Below are 21201 nucleotides of genomic sequence, written 5' to 3' on the forward strand. Positions count from 1 at the left end.
TACTTTTTATAAACAATCCCATGAAAAGCTGAGATTTTATTCTGAAAGTGTGTGTGTGGGTGGTGTTCTAAATCCTGGTCCTATATAATGCTCCTTAGGGTTTAAGGGGTTTTATTGGCAAACACTATTCTGCAACAGTAACATTCTAAAATGGCGTAAAACGTGACCTTCTGAAGTTTTCGGTGGAGGTGAGCTAGAACGTGGCTCTGAGCGTCTGTTGGCGTACGTGCGTTATCAGTCATACTGTGGGTTATACTTTGACTGGAGACTTACAGAGGAATCCCAAGGCCTGGCAGAGGCATGTGTTGTGCGTCCTGGGGATCTAGATGATCTGCGATGGGACACACAGGGACGTGTGGGGTCTTGTAGTGAGGAGTTTGAGGCAGGGGGATCAAAGCTGTCTGGGGTTGTCATCAGCACGAGGTATGTAGGCCAGTCATGCAGAAGAAGTGTCCACTGTCTGCTGTTGCAGAGCTATGTCGAAGAAAATGACTCTGTAATGGAGACCCACACACTTCCTCAGGTGTAAGATTACAGCGGTTTCCACAGACAGACAGCTCTTTATTGTACAGTGAGTGGTGCCGCATGCTGTTTATTTGGTCTGATGTTTTGAAGTATTACAAAGCCAGACATTCTTTTCACCCGTCACCATGACGCATATGTGTTTGTTCAGTTGTCAGTTTCAGCTCTGTTAATACTCTCTGCTAATGATTTAAATGGACTTTTCAGGTCTTTGTTGCTAGGTTAGTTGTGTGCACCAGATATTCACATGGAAGTGTATGAACAGCACAGTTCAAATATTATACTCTGTTGATATAGCCCAAAATCAATTGAAATGCAATATTTATTACATTTATTACACGTTAAAGACATTTCTATCTTCTCCTAGAGGGTTATGATTTCGGATATATACAGTTTTTTGTCCAGAAATGATACTGAAACATACTGATATATTTAAACTCTGATAGGTATCAGTTTTGCAAATGCACTAGTGTAGATCTAGTATCCAATAGTAATAATGATATTAAAATGTCATAGTTATGTGCAGTACTTACACCTTCTTCCTCGGCCTATGAAGAGGTGGGCGTGAGGGTTAAAGCTTGCCCTGGAGGGCAGGAGAAAGTAAAAGGTCAGTGGTTTGACCCTCCTGACACGTTTCTGCATTCCATCTGATCAGCTCTGTAGAGAGAGTGTGAGAGAGAGAGAGAGAGAGAGAGAGAGAGAGAGAGAGAGAGAGAGAGAAAGAAAGAGAGAGAGAGAGAGAGAGAGAGAATGCCAGAATATACATTGAAAATATTATTTTCATAATTTTATAATAATACTGCGTTATATAAGTATATTGATCATATCAAAAATTATCTCTAAAAATCTTTATAACAGAAGAGAAAATATGTTTTAAAATGAATGTACATTAACACAGATGTTTAGAAAAGTAGTATGCTGTGTGGTTTGATCTTTGTGAGTGTTTGACCAAAGCATGTCAGACCTTTTATTAAGACCCATGAACTGTGTTTACTTGTGGAAAAGATGTCCTCTTTGAATACATCAGACTTCTGGTTCCTATCGCTACCATTGTCAACACTCCTTTGTAATTTTCTCCATGAATGGAGGATTTCACATTAAACCACTCAAGACATTCTTTTATTATTGGTGGTAGCACGCTCATGCTAACTGCTAACAGTCTATATAATCAGTTAACAGTCACTTTTATAGCTGGACAGTGTTGATTCAGTAAGAGTTTCCCTTATTCCCCTCCTATGAAGTTCGATTAAACAGGTCCCTTCAGCTGGCCTTTTCTACTGCGTAAGCGTCGACAGAATGTTTAGTCCATGTAGGGATTTGTGGTGGATTTTGTAGGAATTCTTCTTCTCTTCGTATTATTTAAAGTAGACCGTTGTTAGCTGCTGCATTGCTTCGCTGCTTCGGAATCTCTTTCCTTCAGTATTTCAGCATGTAGCCATCTGGTTACCAGACCCAAGATCCAGCAGGATCTACACATCTGTTACTGCTAATCATGTATACAGTGTACATACACACACACAATGTGTCAATGCGGCCTATAAAAGCGTATGCATTAGTGCTTACAAAGACAGACAAACAAGTGATACACACACAGTCAAACACTGCCTACTCAGTGCATGGTCAATGAGCTATTCATGACTTCATGCACAGGAAATTTCCTGCCGAATTTTTGTAACCCTCTCCTGAATTCCTGATCGTTTTCTTTGTTTATGGCTCACACTTTTCAGACGTTAACGTTTTACTGTTCCACAGAGCTGCGTATGTAAGAGCTGTCGTTATTGTCATGATTTTTAGCCTTTCCAGCAAATGCTATATCTCAATGGGTAACACATTTATCGTATAGTATATATTATGGCTGACTTTACTGAAGCACTGATCGCTGCACAGTAATGCACAGTATATTTGACATTTGAAAACCAACCACCTTTGGTTTTTGTCCTTTTCTCAGTAATAATTCTCCCTATTCAAGTGTTGTATTCAGGCTTTGTGTGTGTGTGTGTGTGTGTGTGTGTGCGTGGAACAGATTTTCTGGTTTCAGGGTGCAGCACTAATGTAAATAGATGGGAAAAATGGATATATTAATCTCATACACAGCTTCTCTCCTTGCAATGGACAGAGTCTCACAACACTCACAACAAGCACTGAAGCCTATCACCTCTTTGCATCAGTGGAGTAAACAGTCCCACAGTGTTGCATAATGAGGAGAAAAATATCATTGTCCACTGTTAGATACATGCTTAAAAATTATGGTTCTTCAAGGGTTCTTTGTTCTATATAGAACCATGAACACTCGAAGAATCTTTTGCATGATTAAATGTGTTATAGATGGTTCTATATAGTATCTTTCTTTGACAAACTCTAAAAGGCGCGCTATAGAACCATCTATAGCAGATTCTGAAGAACCACTTCATCCCCATTCACTGCTTTGCACCTTGTGATTCTGGGTAGGCTCCGGACCCATCCCGACCCTGAACTGGACAAGCAGTTACAGCCAATGAATGAATAAATTAAATGCTAAATAAGTATCGGATTGGTAGTGAATATTTTGGTACTGCACTTGGTATCAGTATCACACACCAAATCCTAGTATTGTGACAACCTTAGAATCAGAAGAAAGTTCTCTCACCCCTTAAACATAACCTTTATCAACGTATGGCTCTTCTGGCTAACACCACACTGGAAATCTTTCCATGCCTGTTCAGTCCTGGCTGCAAATCCTGACAGATTAGATCTGCATGTAAGAGGTCATTAGGTTATTAGCGAGTTGTTTCCCAAGACAGCTTTCTGTTTACTGTCAATTCTTTCACTTATAATGTCCAAAGAACCATCTTGTTGTCTGACTAATATACATAGGGATCTATATGATGTAGATAAGAAGAATTATCAGAATATTTCATTTATGATCTGCTTATTTTTTTTTTTTTTAGAAAACTACTCAACAAGTGATTGTTCAAACTTCAACTGTATCTTTGATAACACACAGAGCATGCAACTGCTTGCAAGTTTTTGTTTCCCATCAGTCAGATTAAACCTGTTGCACAGAGTGGATGTGGAGAGAGATAATCATAACAGAAATGATAAAATCTGATTGTGTGTCCAACGTCACACGCAATAGAATATCAAATAATCTCTGTATGTTCAAGTGCGATGTTTGAGCCAGAAAGTACATGCCACTATCTTCTACTATCTACTATCTATTAGTACAGGCCCCCTCAGTTGTGGAAGTTATTACTGATAGCATCTCCGTAGCATTTTAAATGGTCCCAGTTAATGGTGTCATTCAGCTTTTTTCTCTCACAAAATCTTTTTAGATGTGAAGCACCTCATGGGCCAAGTATGTACTACCCTTACTCACACTCTCACTAACATTTACCAAGTGAAATATTCACAACAATGAAGCAGTTAGCTGTAGTTGGTTTATTTGATTTTAATTGTGCCAATTTTGAAGGTGAACACACTCAACACACAAATCTTAATATACTGTAGGTTAGATATACTTATGGTGCTTTTCCACTGCATGGGATCGACTTGACTCGACTTGGCACGGCTCAACTCGTTTTTTTCCATCAGCCAAGTGGAGTCCAGTCGAGTCGTGTAGGTTCCATGCAGTGGAAAATTGCCATTAGCTTTCTCTAGGCTGCATACCATGTTTTCCTGAAATCTTTCATGGCCTCTTCACTGAATGCTGATCACTGAAAGTTCTTCTATGTCGTGTCGTCCTAGTGTATCTTCATCTTATGCTTTTGAGAGGAGGCTCTTGGTCTGAACGGCTTAAGAATCCAGTCACTAGAACTTAATGGAAGGTTTGTGAGAAGTATGAGGGCAAAGCCTTTTCTTTTTTGTTTTGAACAACTGGAGTAGGGAAGAGTGTTTAGCCACTTGAGGCTGAAGGAGGACGAGCACTCTAGTTCTTCCTCCCTGCTTCAGCTCAATGGATGTCCCATTCAGAGCGGTGCTGGAGGCTTATTTGTGATGGGTACAGGTTTGCATATATGAGTAAGAGCTATTGAGAGAGTTTTAATGTGAAGGGGCTCTTGAGAATGTGAGCTATTTCTACACAGTCCCATCTTAGCTAAAGTATTTGTGATGCTTTGCACAGAGAAGGATGAATTACATCATGGATTTGAGAAGATAATGCTAAGACTACACTGTATGTTTGCTTAATGATAGAGTTAAGTTTGAATTTTGCTGGTAACAGCATGGGATTGTTGTAATTTGCAAAGTCTAGAGAAGAAATTCATGTTCAGCTTAGCGTTCAGCACCAGCTAGAGCAAAGTACAGACTATTACTCAGCTGGAAACATGACTCAGAGAGCTGTTAAAAGACACACACACACTCCCCTAGGTACTAGTCTGAGTGGAGATTCCACTCCATAAACACTGCTTTAGTCACACTACGTATAAGATCTGGGTTTTTTTTTAGAGTCACAACGAATCAGTTTTTAGGGAAAGAACCTTGTCTGCTGGCTCTGTTGAAGCAGATTTTGTTTTGTATGTATGGTATGGAAAAATCAATGATTAATCAGTGTGACTTAAGACCCGCAAGGCTTTCGTCTATGAGAAACTATTTTTATAAAGCTCACTGTCTTTTTTCTTCCTTTTCTATTTAGAGAAGTGTGAAGGCTGGCATGATGATGATGATGATTATTATTATTATTATTATTATTATTATTATTATTTATATCACAATGAATTCAGGTCTAATTTACCTTTTTAAATGGGACATACCATGAACTGAATCAACTTTTTTTTTCCAGTGCAATAGCACAATCATTTTCAGATCTGGAGCCCACCACTAAAACAACTTTGAAATAAAGCAACCCAATCAGTCGTTTGGATTTTGTGCTGCTTCTGACGTCAAGTTCACAGACTTTAGAGCTGTTCTGCCTCCTCATCTGGGTTTGTTCAATCATAGCACTCGACTGAGCAAACTTGGATAAATAAGATTTGTGATTAAACTGTTAGAAAACAAGAATGGATAAAAGACAGAAAGAGAACAGAGAGAAAATGGCTAAAAAACAGAGCTCATTACTCCCGGTCTCTTATTGTGAACAGTGCTGTGGCTCATTCTCTGTTAAAGGAACAAGTGCTGAACCCAGTTGTTCTGAACAAGGCTGTTGAGAGAATGGTGCTATGTTGTATGACTCTTGTGGAATTTTGACAAAAGCATTTCACAGATGTTTCATTAAGACCACAACTTGTGGAAAAGGGCTTTCATTTTTCCCTATCACTGAAGCATTTAGAAACAACAACATTGGCTGATCTAAGAATATTTGACAAAACTAACTCCTCTTTTAGTGCATGTTAGAACTTTGTGTTTTGCCATTTGAACAAATATGACAGCAATTATATTTCTTAGTATTTCTATTTCAGCCCATTGCGTTGGCAATCTGTACAATATGTGATGTGTAATATATATCTTAATGAGGTATTCTACACCTGACTCATAGTGGGCAGGTGATAGACACAGATTAACCCTAACCCTGGAGATTTCCAGTGGTGACTCACCATTTAGTTTAGGCTTAATTGTAGTTCAGGAAACTGGCTGATCGTGTAGCACTCTGTCCTAGTTTAGTCTTTACTAGAACTGTGAGATTCACCAGTGTTCTTTCTGCAGGTGGTTAATCATTGACAGGCTTCAGTAATGTGTTCATGGGCAATACTGTAACGGCTGAGCACAAAGTCAGCCATTAACAGAGCCAAGGGCGTGAGGGGGCAGTCATAAGGCTTCCTGTGACGTGAATAACCGCAGAAAATGTTCCTTAAATTGAATGAAAGTAAAGACAGATTTAACAGATGTAACTAGCTTTACTGGGGTACTACACATTGGCTGATTAGTTGGTGTGGCTTTATTAGATACAGTTCATTATATGTTATTAAATATATACATTTAGAGTTATAACCACATCCACTGAATGATTGGTTTTTGATTACTGAAGCTTTGTCAAGACAAATGTAACTAAATATTCCCATTTTCTCCAATTCTCCCTATTTTGTATTTGGTTCCTAATGCAGCTTCTACTGTGCATGAGTTCTATTGGGATACTGGGTGATGATTGCCCCCTGCCGGCTGAAATATTAAATGCATTGTTTCTAAATGGAGAGAATGACATGCCTGGTGCATTGGGATAAACCCCAGAGGCTCAGCTGCTGTCTGTTCAGTTTTTAGAGTCTGTGCCTCAGTTACAAAACACATGTCTGTACACACTTTACAGCAGCGTGAGCAAACAAAGCATCTTGAGTATAATTTTTTTTGGGTGTATACATAAATACAGTATATTTTATAATTTCTATACTGCAGAATAAAGGAATTAAGGTAACTGGCTTAGCAGATCTTTAGTTTCTATTGCAATATTTATATTTTCATGTTCATAAACATGATAAATGTATATAAATATACCACTGTATTACATGTTGTTATTACACAGTATAAACATTTTGGGCACGTGTGCTTTTCCCAGCAAATACAGAACCATATTACAGGCATTAGGACTGTGTGGAAAATCAGATTGCAGTGTGTGTGTGTGTGTGTGTGTGTTTGAAAGTGTGTGCTGTCTTTATCATAGAGCAGAAGGAATTACAGGACACACAAGCAGTGGTTATGACACAGCGGTCTTATGAAAGAGTGTTCAGTTGTGCTGTTTCCTTTAGGATTGATTTCCATGACATTGAGACATTATTACAGGGTGAGGGAGGTGTATAACGCTTCCTGACTCATGCAAAAATGCACAGAAAAGTGCTGTACATCTAGGTTTACACCACTAACTGTAACCGTGAGTCTAATACCACACTGCATTTAATCTGCTTATTATCATTTAGAGAATAAAGGGCAATGTCAATATAAAGAGCAGATTCAAATTGAATACAAATAAAGCTATAGGAAATGTTCATTCATTCATATGTTTATTCTTTCATTCATTCATTGGTTCATCTTCTGTAACCACTTTATTCTGCTCAGGGTTGTGCTGGTTCCAGATCCTACTCGGAATCACTGCGCACAAGGCAGGAACACAAATTGGAAAAGGGGCCAGTTAATAAAGATTAATTAAAGATGTCTGTGAGGGGTTTGGTGTGTTCTCTTTGTGTCTGGGTGGGTTTCCTCCAAGAGATCCAATTGCCTCCCACATCCCCAAAACACATGTGGATTGGTGACTCAAAAGTGTCCATAGCTGTGAGCATGTGAGTGAATGTGTGAGTATGTGTCACCCTGCGAAGGACTGGCGCCCCCTCCCGGGTGTGTCCACACATTGTGCCCAGTGATTCTGGGTAGGCTCCGGACCCACCGTGACCCTGAACTGGATAAGGGTTACAGACAATGAATGAATGAAAGTGAAAGGACTGTTTTCCTTGGTATTTAGACACAATCAAAGCCCATGTTTCTTTTTATGTTTTTTTTTAATATTTAAGATTTGGATTGGATAGGGTTCTATCATCATAAATATTTTTGTTATTAAAACTGTGTTGTATGTTCCAGACCACTCGATATATTCATGAATGGGGGTCAGTGACTAGAGCTTGTAAAACTTGCATAAGGCCTGGCTTCAGGTTTGGAGATTACAAGTCTCGCAAAGATTACTTCAAAACGGCTGAAAGGTTTTCGCCCAGAACGCTGCTTCAGTGGATCATTTCCAGAAATGCAGTAATTCTTTTTCACAAATTGGATTTGAGTCAGAAGCTAACACAGAATGTTTCTCATTATCTCACCCTTTGTGTTCTTACTCCACTCTCATTTATTCCTTTAGCTAAATCATAATCGAGTGTCTTCACACTGACTTTTCAAGATGTCTAATAATAATCTCTGGACAAAGGCACTGGGGATTTGGGGACAGAACTCATGACTGAGCTCATAGTGTTGAGCTTTGATGAGTTAAAGAGGGAGATCTTCTCAAATCCTGCTTGACGTCGTCTCCCGGGGACAAAGGAGTGAGTGCCGGCTCTGGGGTCTATGAAATGGCTGTCAAAACACTGTAGTGTGTGTGCAAGATCGATGGTGTGGATCGCAGTTGATCCGCTGTGGTGACCCCTGATGGGAGGGAGCAGCCTGAAGAAGAAGAAGAAGAAGAAGAAGAAGAAGAAAGAGACATAATCCGGTTGGAGGTTTCACAGTAATCCATGTTAGAATTTCCCTGTGTCATGAGAATCATGGCACAGTGACGAAGCAGCATTGTGGTGCCCAATCTCACCTCCCAAGCCCTCAGTACTAGCTGAGACTGAACACCACACTGGCGCTCCTGAAGACTGAGGAGTAAGCTAATGGACTAACAGATGCTAATTCTCTCATAAACACATGAGTTTCTGTAGAAAGGTGGTGGGTTATTAATTAAGTTAATTCATTTTAACATTGACAAAGACATCACATTTAAAGAAAGGACACATTCTATCACAAACTCACCAAAATACTACAAATTACTGTCTCAATCTCACATGGCTTTTACATTCATTTATTGTCTGTATCCAGTTCTGAGTCGCGGTGGGTCCGGAGCCTTCCCGTATTCACTGGACGCAAGGCAGGAAAAACACCCTGGAGGGGGCGCCAGTCCTTCATGACTTTTACAGTGTTACTAAAATTAAACTGAAATAAAGATAGCAGAATTATTTTTAATTAATCGTTATATAAATGAGAATATAGTGCTGCTACTTTTATTTGTGTTCAATATAAAACCTGGCTGAAAAGATTTCAGTTTGTGTATTAAATCTTTTTAACCTTTTTCAGCACATTTTAAAAATACAGTGATGATAACCATGATCATTTTAGCCATTATAGAAGTGATATTAAAATTTCATGTCTACTTTTACACTACAAAAGTGAACATGTATCAAAAGCTTCAACAGAATATGAATAAATTCAAAAAGCACTTACATTAATAACATGCTTAAAGAAAGAACCTCAGGCAATTTAGGAGTAGATCTGTAGTGACTGGAAGTGATTCCCACCTGCTGAAGGACTGACTACTTAGATACAGATTAGATGCAGATTAGAATTGAACGACATGTCTTGAAGTTTTGATAGTTCACATTTTGAATAATCAACATCATGAATTTGATTCATTTTCTCTGATATAATATTTATGAATCTGGGCTTCAGGGTCAGTATTGGTTTCACAGTATGGCTTCCTTTTTCATGCTTTGTAAAAAGATTCACACAACATCGATGACTACTTAGAAATGTGATGAAAAAATCAGACAAATATTTTTCTGCATTCTGTACCCCCACAAACCTCCACCCCCCACCGAGTCCTGACCCAGAGCCTGTTAATGAAGTGTTACATTTATTGTTCTAAAGAATTCTAAGAGCCCGTCTTTATTAGCTGAACCCCAGTTCTCATTTAGGTCTCTCTCTGGGGATTTGTGGGTCTTGAGGTTGTGGTGGCGCGGTGGGGTGGGTCTAAGTCAGTTAAGAATGAATGTTTATGTAAACTCTGGAGTCTGAAGGCTTGACCAGTCGTAGAAAGGCAGTGTGGTTCTAGTTACAACGACCAGATCAACTGCATCAGATTTAGATTCTAGGACCAATTTTGTGTAAATCTCTTATGACCAGCTATTTCCAGCTCAACACACTGTGAAATCGCATGTTTCGCTCTGCTTTCAATGAGACCTCTGGCCCACATTTATTACACAAATCACGTCTTCTGTCAAATGCCCTTTGATATTATTTACTGGTCTAGACTCTTCCACCATGTGGTGAGCAGAATCCTCCAGAGGAATGTTCCAGGAAATTCATATAGTCTGCTGTGTTTGTGAGACCGTTTCAGGACTGTTCACAGATCGTCCAGAAATCTCCGGGTAGATGTGGTTCAGATTTAACATTTTGCTCTGCTATGTATCCTCAGTTGTATAAGAAAATGCGAATGTTTGTAAGAATGTAAGTTCATAGCCACTGATTAGCATTATGCTATATGATGTTGCTGTGCTAATTGGAAATTTTATTCAGCATTTGTCATGTTGATATATTTGGCTGAACTCTCCCTTTATTTCTGTTTAAAAGAAATGCATAAATCTTGATGTAAGATTCCAAAATGAATGGGAAACGTTCATAATGGCATCTGATTACAAAGAAAGTTCTGGCCTTCAAGAAACTACATCTGTAAAGCCTCAAGTGGGAAAAGCCCTCTTTTATTTATTATTATTTTTGCCAAACATTACAAATTATTCATGCAGGTTCTTAGCAGTTATTTCGAGTATGTTTTCGAAACATTACTGTTATATTTAGTTTATAGGTCTTTCTCCATTTAAAGGGATAAATGTTCTGACTCTGTGTGATTTGAAACAATAGCTTTGGGGTCCAAAATCTCTCAGGCCACTGAGTGGTCAGACTTCCCTATAAGGACTTTGGCTGTATTCATCAATCAAAATATTTGGCATGCAACGTTTGTGTCCTTACTTTTGTACTCTGGAGTTTATGTAGCTGGATAATTGAAGCTAATTCAGCTAACAACCAAAATGTCATACAGATTTGTTAAATAAGCTCACACAGACTTGCTGATGAGGTTCCTGGCACTGTATGAGATGCGATATAGATATATCACATAACTAAACACTAGTATCAGCCATCATAATACCTAAATATAGTTGTACCATCGTGTCCATTTTTGGATGTTTATGTGACTATATGAAGGTATAATGGTGTAAATGTGGCTTTCATTGATATATGTATCATTTTAAAGAGATCTAGAAGAGGTTAGATGGTGTAGATAAAGGCTGGCACTGGACCGTCTCAAAGACAGAGGTTACGGGGTGAGTTTGCCACAGAGATGAAAGCTGCAGATTTTTGGGCAACCTTCAGAGGTGTTTGTGTGTGTTGCCACAGCTGCAACAGCCTTGTTTACATTCACCTCAGGGTTTTTTTGGGAGAAAAACACACAGTGGGACTTCTAACCCACAGTGCATTATCAGCGGTCAACTACTGATTATTTTTGCCTCTCAAATCAATAAGCTCTTGCCATGTGCCTTTGAAGGTAAAGTGGGACTGTTTGTTTTCTGAAAAATAAAATTATCCAAATAAGTAATAGAGCCCCTTGGAAATGCCTTTCATCATCCAGTTATAAAAGCTGTGGTGGATCTGGCGTGTTTTATTCTGGAATGGTAAAATCAGCAAGCCATTCTGTGTCATTTCATTGGGAATGTGATTTTGTTGGAGAAATGATGTACAGAAAATTTTACAATACATATGAGGCATTTAGCCAAAGCTCTTATCAAGAGTGACTCACAAAAAAATTGATTTGCCATTTACAAAGGTAGCGTGTAAGTAATATGAGCTAAGATATCTCAATTCTGGAGTCAGTGCTGATATCTAGAGAAACATGTCATAAGTACAATACTAAACAACATGTGCTGATTCCTAGGAAGGAAAAACACAGTGTAATTCAAGATATTCCAAGACAATTGGAAACATTTAATTAAGAGCAGGGTTTGAGGAAGATACTGCCCTTGAAGTGGGGACTGGGGCAAGAACTGTTTTTTTACAATAACCTTGTGAGTATATGGACAATGGACAAATATAATTGGAGGCAGAGAATGTGTCAAAGTCTAATAGCCTTGAACTTTAGTGCCCAGGTATGTTTCTGAGTGAGATTGGCTAAAAGAATAATGACTGGATGAATCCGTTTTTTTGTACCAATTTAGTATAAGACTTCAGTTACAAATGTTTATAAATGGTGTAAAATCGCATAATTAATAGTTATTAATTATGTTGTAAACACATTAATAGTAATTAATAATCCGTTATAACACATAGATAGAAAATGAAACATGGACCTGTTGTTTGCCAAATAGTGAACCTACAGCCATCTACACTATTAAACCTCAGACTTTGCAGGATACTGATTTTACTTCTCCACCAGTCGACATTAACCCTGTCAGCTTCAGTTTACTGTCTCTATTACAAAGGATTATTAATAACTTTTAAGGTGTTTACAACCTAATTAATAACCAAGTAATAAACAGGCTTTTAAAACATTTTATAAACATTTATATATGTTGTCTATTTTAAAATGGTACAATTTTTTTGTTTGTTTTTTGTCTTCCTGTAAATGTTAAATAAAATGTGCATAGAAATGAAAGTTTCAGAATGTAAAAAAAATCATATCCTCCGTAAAAATTAAAAATACCAAATTATAATTTGTGAAAAATACTGTTTTTTATTTTTTTTCCCTGTGTGGCATCAGCTCAGTCACTGGAGGTAGAACAATGTGCTACATAAAAATAGGAAGCAGAAATGTTCTGCTTCAAATTCTATAAACTCTTTATGAATGATGACGAAGAAACCAATCAAATGAAATGCTTACAGTTGAAGCAAATATAGCAGGAAATGGTGTAATGCAAAAACATTATCTACAACTGTATTTCCATAGGGAGCTGTTTCAATGAGTGGAAATGACTGTGTGGTAGATTTAGGGTATTTTTACAGTGATAAGTTGTGACGTTGTATGCAGTGGGAGTGTCATCCGGATCAATACAGCGTAATCTTAAATCACTCAGTTACTGCAATTATCGGTCACAGGTAGTTTTTTTTAACTCTGATGTCCTATTAACACAGGGACAGAATTAATTCTAAATCCCAGTCGGCTGATTTCAGTGGAAAGTCACTACTAAAGTAGGTCTGACCATTACTGCTTTGTCATACTGAGGAATATTGTCTGGTATCTAGAGCTGCAGAGCTGCTTTTGTGAGCGTATTTTCCAGTTAGTGTAATTTCCCTTGGCCGGCTGCCTGTGTGACATTCTGCTCAAAAATGCTGCGCAGTAGAGCTCTGGATGCATGATCTCTCCAGATTACCAAGTGGAGCTGCTGTTAGACCTTTGTATGGAGGATGCGGCCCACTAGGGATCCCGCAGGCTCTGGTGCTTGGGTTAATTAAAGCCTGGTCTAAGGAATAATGGAGTGGCATTCTCACACCTTTGTCACCATGACCTAGGGCATTTAATATAAAGCCATGTTTTGCTTGGACAGCAGTCTTAGAACCATCATTAACTATAGGTGCTGCCGGTTCGTCTTTAGGGCTCAAGCTGGGTTCAGACTGGTGGACTTGCCCAGTTTACCCAAGCTCCTCCTCTCTGCACTGTGGGGTGTCATTCATCATAGTGGCCTTTTGAAAAGTTCCCACCAAAATACCAATTTACGGCCGAAAAAAAGAATGGAAATTACAGGTTTTTCACTGGAACATAAATCAAACAAGCACGTATGACATATGACATATACATATAGGCCTATAGATACACAATACCTCATAATACACCAGTGCAGCTAAACATATAAGCAAGCCAATCCCTTCAACCTAACCACTGACATGTTTAGACAACATTTTCTGACCTTTAGACCATGCATCATGTGGCCGCCTGTTACGTCTGACTTACCAGTCTCTTGTTTCGTTGAATGGGAGGTACATGTCTGTTGTACGTATGACGCATGGCGTTTGTTTAATGACTGGAAGATATTTTTAGCTGCTAGCTTTTTTGAGTAACTTACATTGAACCCAAAAATGAAACTTGATCTTAGACTGTAATATGACTTTGGTAAGACAACTGTGGAGTTGTTAAAATGAGATAATTAAGCTGAAACAATGTAGCGCACAAAATTTCTCAACACAAATAAAATATGTTAACAACAAAACAGTTTGTGCCAATGGCAAAGGAACTGAAACAAGCTGTTGTTGTCAGAGCAAAACCTTGTGTCTCCAAAACTGCTACCAGTTAGTTACAGATTACAGTTTAAGGTTGTGTTAGTTGTATTTAAATCTCTCCATGGCATTGCTCCCAGCTACATTTTAGATCCCCTTTACCCACTTTCTGCTTCTAGATTGCTGAGAGCTTCAAATCAGCTGCTTTAACTATTCCTCGTTCTAGGCTGAGATTAAAAGGCATTCCTGCCTTTACTGTGGCAGCCCATAAATTATAGAACATTTTCACTGTTTTTATAAGATCGTCTCCTATGGTAGACGTTTTTAAATCCAGCTTGAAAACCTACCTATTTTCTCAGGCATTTGAATGTTTTTAGTATGTCGGGACTTATGGGAGGTTGATCTGTCTTGTCCTGTCATTCCTGCTTTGTTTTATTTTTTGTGGTTTGTTTGTCTTTTAAAGGAAAGTCTTTGATTTTATTGTACAGTACTTTGGTAGACAGTTGTCTTCTTTAATGTATAAATAAAGGTGAAAAATTATAACTTTGCTGGAGAAGGAAAAAAAAAACATTACTAACTTTTAATGGAATTCAAGGAGATTATTCAATGTAATTTTGTTTTTACAGTAGCCCTGTGTCAGTGTAAATTAGGGCAGTATGCAGTCGGATGTCAAACACTTATTTTAATGTGGCATACACTTAATGCAGCAAGCCCTGACATTAGATCTCAGATCTTATCTTAGCAGCCAGGTCTTTTCAACTGTAGCGTCTGTCTGCTCTGACTCAGTAGAATCATTAACAGAATGAGAGGAAGAACAAGCTCTTATCTATTCGTAGAGCTGTCAGTCAAGTGAGAGTCCCCTCAGGCAGTGAGACAGTCAGTGGAACATTTGTTTTTACGTCCAGAGTGGCGTCCAGGTGTTTTCCATCTAGACAATCACAATTTACAGTAACACACGGCAGGACTTTTCTAAGAGGCATCCAGCAACAGCGTCCCACTGATTCATACCATGTGTCTGCTATGAAGTAAAAGAGGGGGTAACAAACACACGTCTGTAATGACTGCATAAATGCCATTTCCTGTGGTTTATCTACTTCATCCTGGTATTGTTTTTCTAAATTCTGCTTCTGAATTGGACAGTGCATTAAATGAAGTGCTTTATTAAGTCTAGGTGCGTCACTAAGCTTTCATTGGAAGCTCAATCCCTAAACATGACCCTTGCAGACCATCGTGTTTTGTTTAAGCTCAGGAAGTGATGAAAAAAGGCTCTTGCGTTGAAAATGTTCTGCATATGGGATGTTGAAATAGGGCACTTATGGAATGTCGTGTCATTGTGTAAAGAGTTAATATATACAGGGTGAGTCAAAAGTCGCAGGAAACCCTTTTATCTAAACACCCCGGCAAGTAATGGTTGAGGGAGCCTATCTTTTAGGCTTTGCCAGGAACATGGCCGCCATCTTGAAAACCGATGTATTGGCTCAAAGGCAAGCTTTTCTAATGGGAATGTGGTTATGTAGCATATCAAAGAAATAAAAGGGTGTCCTGCGACGTTTGACTCGCCCTGTAGGATATTTAGTCTGAAAGTTTGCTGTAATATTTAAAAGTGTAGAATTCCTACTGTATATGAATAATATTATGTGTATGCAATTGCAATGTATACAATACCCCCAAAAAAACAAAGTTTACTTAGCTGTTCTGGTAAATATGTCATTATTATGGTAAAAAAGAAACAAAAAAATAATATGTCATATTTGTCTATTTATAGCAGTTTTTGGAAATGTATGTGAAACAAAATCGAAACTAATTATTAATAAGTGGCTTCTTTATGTTAAATATTAATTGAAAACTTAATTAATTAAAAGTAAAATGTAACAGTGACTCTTCAGGAGGGAGCAAAGTGTCCCCAATCTTTTGATGTCCGGTATTTTCTGTAAAGAGTGGGATCAGATTAGCACGTTGCAATAACAATCAACAAAGACGTCTCTCTGTCTTCAGTGGAATTTCTGATGACATTTCTCTGGCTGCTGTCCTTTGTCCACTGTGTATTGTTGAAATCCAAACGCCTCGGCCCACGGCAAGCCACATGTTGAGGGGTGGATGCAGTGCCGGTCAGTGGGCTGGTCAGTGAGCTGTGTTAAACAGGGTGCTCTTCTCTGGCAGTGATGGCTCTGATTCACGGCTGCTGCTTGGTGCCTGGCTGTGATGTCATCTTTTCCCCTCTGCTTTTATTATAGTTTTTTTCTAAACTGCCTGTGTTTTTCCGCCTCTGTTGAAGACTTTGCTGGAACTGAGGTCTATCAGACTTTCCCCTAAATTGACCCTAATTTCCCCTCACCCAAATAACACACCCCACTCTCCCCTCCAGACTTACTTCACTTTATTATTATTATAAAGCTGAAGGAAAATGACAGGGTTATAGTAGTAAAATGTGCTTTACACAGCATACACACATTATGAAAAAACAGAAAATAACATACACTCTTAAAAATTAAATGTTCCTTATACTTCTAAAGATGCAGATAGGAACCATATTTCCTCCCAACATAACGTACATATACATTTTATATGTAGCTGCTATAAATTATAGATCATTTATTGTAAGCCTGAAGAGTAATAACTGAACTCCCCAGGAGGTCAATTACTGGGTCAAGGGGTTAACAGTTAAGCAGGGGTGGGAAACCCTTTTCCCACTGGGTGCCAAATTAATATTTACATACCTGGTCCCTGGTGACAGACTGCAGCCATGTTACATGGACATAATAAAAACATAGTGATGATGGTATTAAATGTTTCTAAATTTGGTCTCTTACTACATCACAAATTCAGTATGAGTTCTACAAATTTTGGCCTTAACCACTCGTGTGCTATCTGAGGGGAATCAGACATGGCCCAATGAAAAAGGTTAACACATTTCTGGAGCTAGCATTTGGGCAGTTGCAAGCATACAGTCCTTCACACACTCGCCTTTAGAATACAGCCTCAGTCTTTTCAAAGTCACCACGTCACTCGCCTCTCTCTTGGCATCCAACTCATTTTAACAATGTTGAAAAGAAGCTCACTGTGCAGTTTTTACTAATTCTTGAGCTCCTAAATTTTCTCTGCTCTTGCTGTTTCTTGTGAAGTGGCATAATTTGTGCGTTTGGTGTTGTACTGGGTTTCAGGGCTTTTCCTCAAATTAATCACAGGCTTTCTTTTAACTCCTGCCATAAAGAAACATTTTGTTATTTGTTGTTTACTTTCCTTCACTTCTCCTTTCATTTTTGCAAACTAGGCCTAATTAGTTTTATTGGGTGAAACTGCAGCCACGGTTCTTGCAGCTGATTGGATCATTTGAAAAGCAGATGTGTTATTTGCACAAAAAACAATAGTTATTTATAAAGTCCTCTGTAATGCTGGGCATTTGCTATTTGCGTTTTTCTGTGAAATAGATTAGGCCAAAATAGAACACAGTTAGTGATACACTTGTCCATTTCGATGTGGCTAACTCAACAATTTCTCCTTCTTCTTCTTTTCCTTACGGCTGCTCCCTCCCATCAGGGGTCGCTACAGCAGATCAACCGCGATTCACACCATCGATCTAGCAGCGGCTAACTCAACAACAATAGATATAATATTGAAATTGACTGCGTAGTAATCTGCCTTATGTTTGTTTAATTTTATATTTAGTGTAGACTATTTTTCTTACATCTGAGTACAGTTGTCGTCCATTTTGGATACACAGTACTACCATAGAGAGCCCTGCCACTTCAGGTCACCACAAAAGCAGCACTATTGGTTTGCATGTCACAGTTCACCAAACTTAGACTCAGCGCAAGGTTTTGCTCATGATTTTTATTCACACCGGATATATACTCAGTAGGAAAGTGTTCATTGCTGCAAATTCCATTAAAACAAATGGGATTTCACTTGCCAATGTTTGCTGAGTAAAGACTAGTGTGCCACAGCTGATAGACAAAACACACCGTCAATAAAACTTTTGCCTGAATCTTGTGGTCCATATGTTTCAGTCTATGGCCCACAGGCTGGAATTTCCCCATTCCTGTTATTAAGTGTTCACCCTGCATCTGCTGAGTCCTCAAGTGATAACAAAAACAATAAAACATGGATTTTCCTAACAGTAATGATGTAGTTTCCAGGAGTTCAAAAAGTGAACTTCCTTTTTGTATTTTTGGAAGAAGCTGGAGGCAGAAGAATAGGGGTCATTCAATGAAAAATTAGAGAATGGGAGAAACCCTGTAGGAGCGAATAGGGGAGATTACGTGGATGACGCTGGATTGCGTTGAAGGCGGGAAACAGGAGAGAAAGTCCCAGGTTGTGAATGTCCTGCCACTCTGGCTCTCATCCAGGGGGGCATTGCCAAAAATGTGCTGAGAGAGCGTCCAGTGAGATGGAGCTGTTTCAGAGAGAGCAAGAGAAGGGGGCTGGAGAAAGAGGGGCTGGGTTTTGAGTTTTAGAAGGAGGAGAAGGAGCTGGGGTTCATTTATGACCTCAGGGGGAAAGAGGAGGAGCGGGGGATGGAAGTGAGAGAGAGAGAGAGAGAGAGAGACAGAGAGAGAGAGAGAGAGAGAGAGAGAGAGAGAAGGAAACCGAAAAGCTGAGTGAAAGATAAGAGGAAGAAGGAAAGTTCAGGAGTGCGAGAAACCTTTAAACGTTCTTCACTGAGGAGCCTGTAGTTTCCCTGAGATTTTAACGACATTGGCAGATTTGTTCGTAATGGACCAATCATGAAAGTCTCTCGTAAGTTCTTTCTAATTCTTTGGATTATTCATGACATCTCACATCATCCTTCATCTGTTTAATTTTGTATTTTCACTGTGTGAGGTAAGACCTAGCTCTCACTTCTATGGAAGTTAAAAGAATGCTGTATGACTTATGGCTCTAAAAGTTAGTGAAAGGTGAGCAGTATGAAAGAAGTCTTAAATCTATCAGACTGCTGGCAGGACTTACCTCAGTTCCTCCACAGTTACCCCTCAGGGCAAAACAGCTATTTGCAGAATCTGAATTCTCTGTAGAGTTACATAATGGACAGAGTCTCGGATAGTGTTGAGCTAATGTGGAAAACCAGCGGAAAGTGCTGCTCTTTTTGAAGTGGTCTGCCACGCATATGTTTGTACAACACCACAGTCAGCAATCGTGGTGGCGGTCCATCTATACTCTCTAAAGGACATCGTGTATGACATTGATTTGCTGTTTTTGGAAAGAAAACGCATGATTTAAAAGCATAGCTTTGGCTGATACTGTGATTAGAAAACCAATAGTGTTCAAAAGTCTTGAATGACAATGCAAATTTTGAGTGTCTGTTTTCAATAAAATAATCTGTAAAATAATGCTACTACCCTTTAACATCAATGATTTGTTGGTAGCTGTAAAAATATCTGTATATTAGATATTAGAGATTTGTAGAAATATGAACAGAGCTGTAGAATATATCATAATGACTGAGAAAGCTGAATAATATTGCAAAATAATTAATATTACACATGTGAATATGTGAAATACAGTCATTTCTGAGGCTGTTTACATATTAAGGAATCACTATATATAGTTGGCTTTGTCTTGGTGTTTCAAAAATACTTGAAATATTGAATAAAAATGTCTTAAAGCATTCTGTAATAGGTCAACTATAATGTATTTTTAGTGAGTAACATTTTAGTGTAACATTAATACAAGTATTTCCATTTTTAAATAGGTTTTATAGAAAGAAATATTATCTTTCAAAATGTTGACCCTTCTATGAAATATAACAATTTTGGGAACGGAATCGGGTTTTAATGCAACTTTAATGAAAGGGAATATATTAATAGCTCAGTGTAAAGAACACAATCATATTGATATTGATGAAGGCAATATATTAATATTACTTTCACAGTAGTATTATTTATGACCATAAATATTATTTTATTAATATTCAGTATACATTACGCAAACATTTCAAACAAACCACCCTTAAGAATTCTTTCCAAAGTGTTTGAGGTTCTTTAAAGGTTTCTTCTCCCTTTCAAGGTACAACATCAGAAGTTGTGGTTGGATGGGGGTGCAGAGGATCTTTAAAGTCTTTAAAGGTGGAAAATATCCCTCTAGACATTACTGTGATGAAATTGTAGGAGACAAACAGGCATGTTTGCAGTATATGTAGTTAGAGCTGTGCCATATCGTATGGTGCGCAATAATAATCGTGATATTCTGATCATGATGTTTGCTTCAAAGAATCAAAGAATTTGCTCCAAAAGAAAAATGACTTCAGTCATGTTGAGGTGCTTTGGAAATAAAATATCAATATTCTATATAGTTTTTTTTACAATGCCAGAACCTTGGTATGTTGTTTACAAAATAAACAAATGCTTACACATTTATTTGTTGTTCCTTCTGAATGTTTGAAATACGTATAATGTTATATATACTAATTTAAATAAGAAATTAAATATATTATTGATTAAATATAATTGATGTTAATATAACATTTATTTTTTGTGTTCTGGAAATTAATAAAAGTATTTTTTTTCTTTGTTATTTATTTTCAGTGTTTTGTTCATATCGTTTAAGAATATCGTAATCGCCAAAATATACTGAAATATCGTGATATTATTTTAGGGCCATATTGCCCAGCCCTAGATGTAGTGATGGTTACATTATTAACGTTTCCTGTTCCTGAGTCTAATGATGCTAACTGAATGACCCCACTGTGTGGCTATGTGCTGGACTGTTTCTTCTTATTGAAAGAATGAAACCGTGATTATTTTTGGGGATATTTTTTTTTGTTCATGCAAAGCACCTAATTGAACTGACTTGTAACTCACTCAGTCACTTACTCCTTCACACACATTCTCATGCTGAAGAACTGCTCCACAAGCGAGTACCATGACACTTTTTTGTGTTGGTTATAATCACAAAGTAATGTATGTAAACTTAATCTTCTCATCATTTTATTTACACTTGCTTATAAAATATAAATGTTAGTCATCAGGTAATACAGATATAGCAGCCATAAGGAACTTCCTGTAATCTTTTAATGGCAAGCAATTGTTTTCCAGCTAAAATGGATTGTACGTGACACTCTTGGTTATA

General features: G+C 38.1%; 1 protein-coding gene across 4 annotated transcripts in view; it reads left to right on the forward strand.

The window, feature by feature from the left end:
* Positions 1-21201, forward strand: part of stard13b (StAR related lipid transfer domain containing 13b) — a 56230-nt gene that overhangs the window by 11911 nt on the left and 23118 nt on the right. Inside the window, exon 1 of one of the 4 annotated variants that reach the window (XM_066660777.1) lies at positions 18748-18873. The exons of the other annotated variants lie outside the window; for them this stretch is intronic. Coding sequence (XP_066516874.1) covers positions 18861-18873 — 13 coding nt within the window. The 5' untranslated portion in view covers positions 18748-18860. Of the gene's footprint in view, positions 1-18747; positions 18874-21201 lie in introns of those variants that run through there. 4 annotated transcript variants of the gene reach the window in all.

This window comes from Hoplias malabaricus, chromosome 1, assembly GCF_029633855.1.
Source record: "Hoplias malabaricus isolate fHopMal1 chromosome 1, fHopMal1.hap1, whole genome shotgun sequence".
In the NCBI taxonomy this organism is placed as follows: Eukaryota; Metazoa; Chordata; class Actinopteri; order Characiformes; family Erythrinidae; genus Hoplias; species Hoplias malabaricus.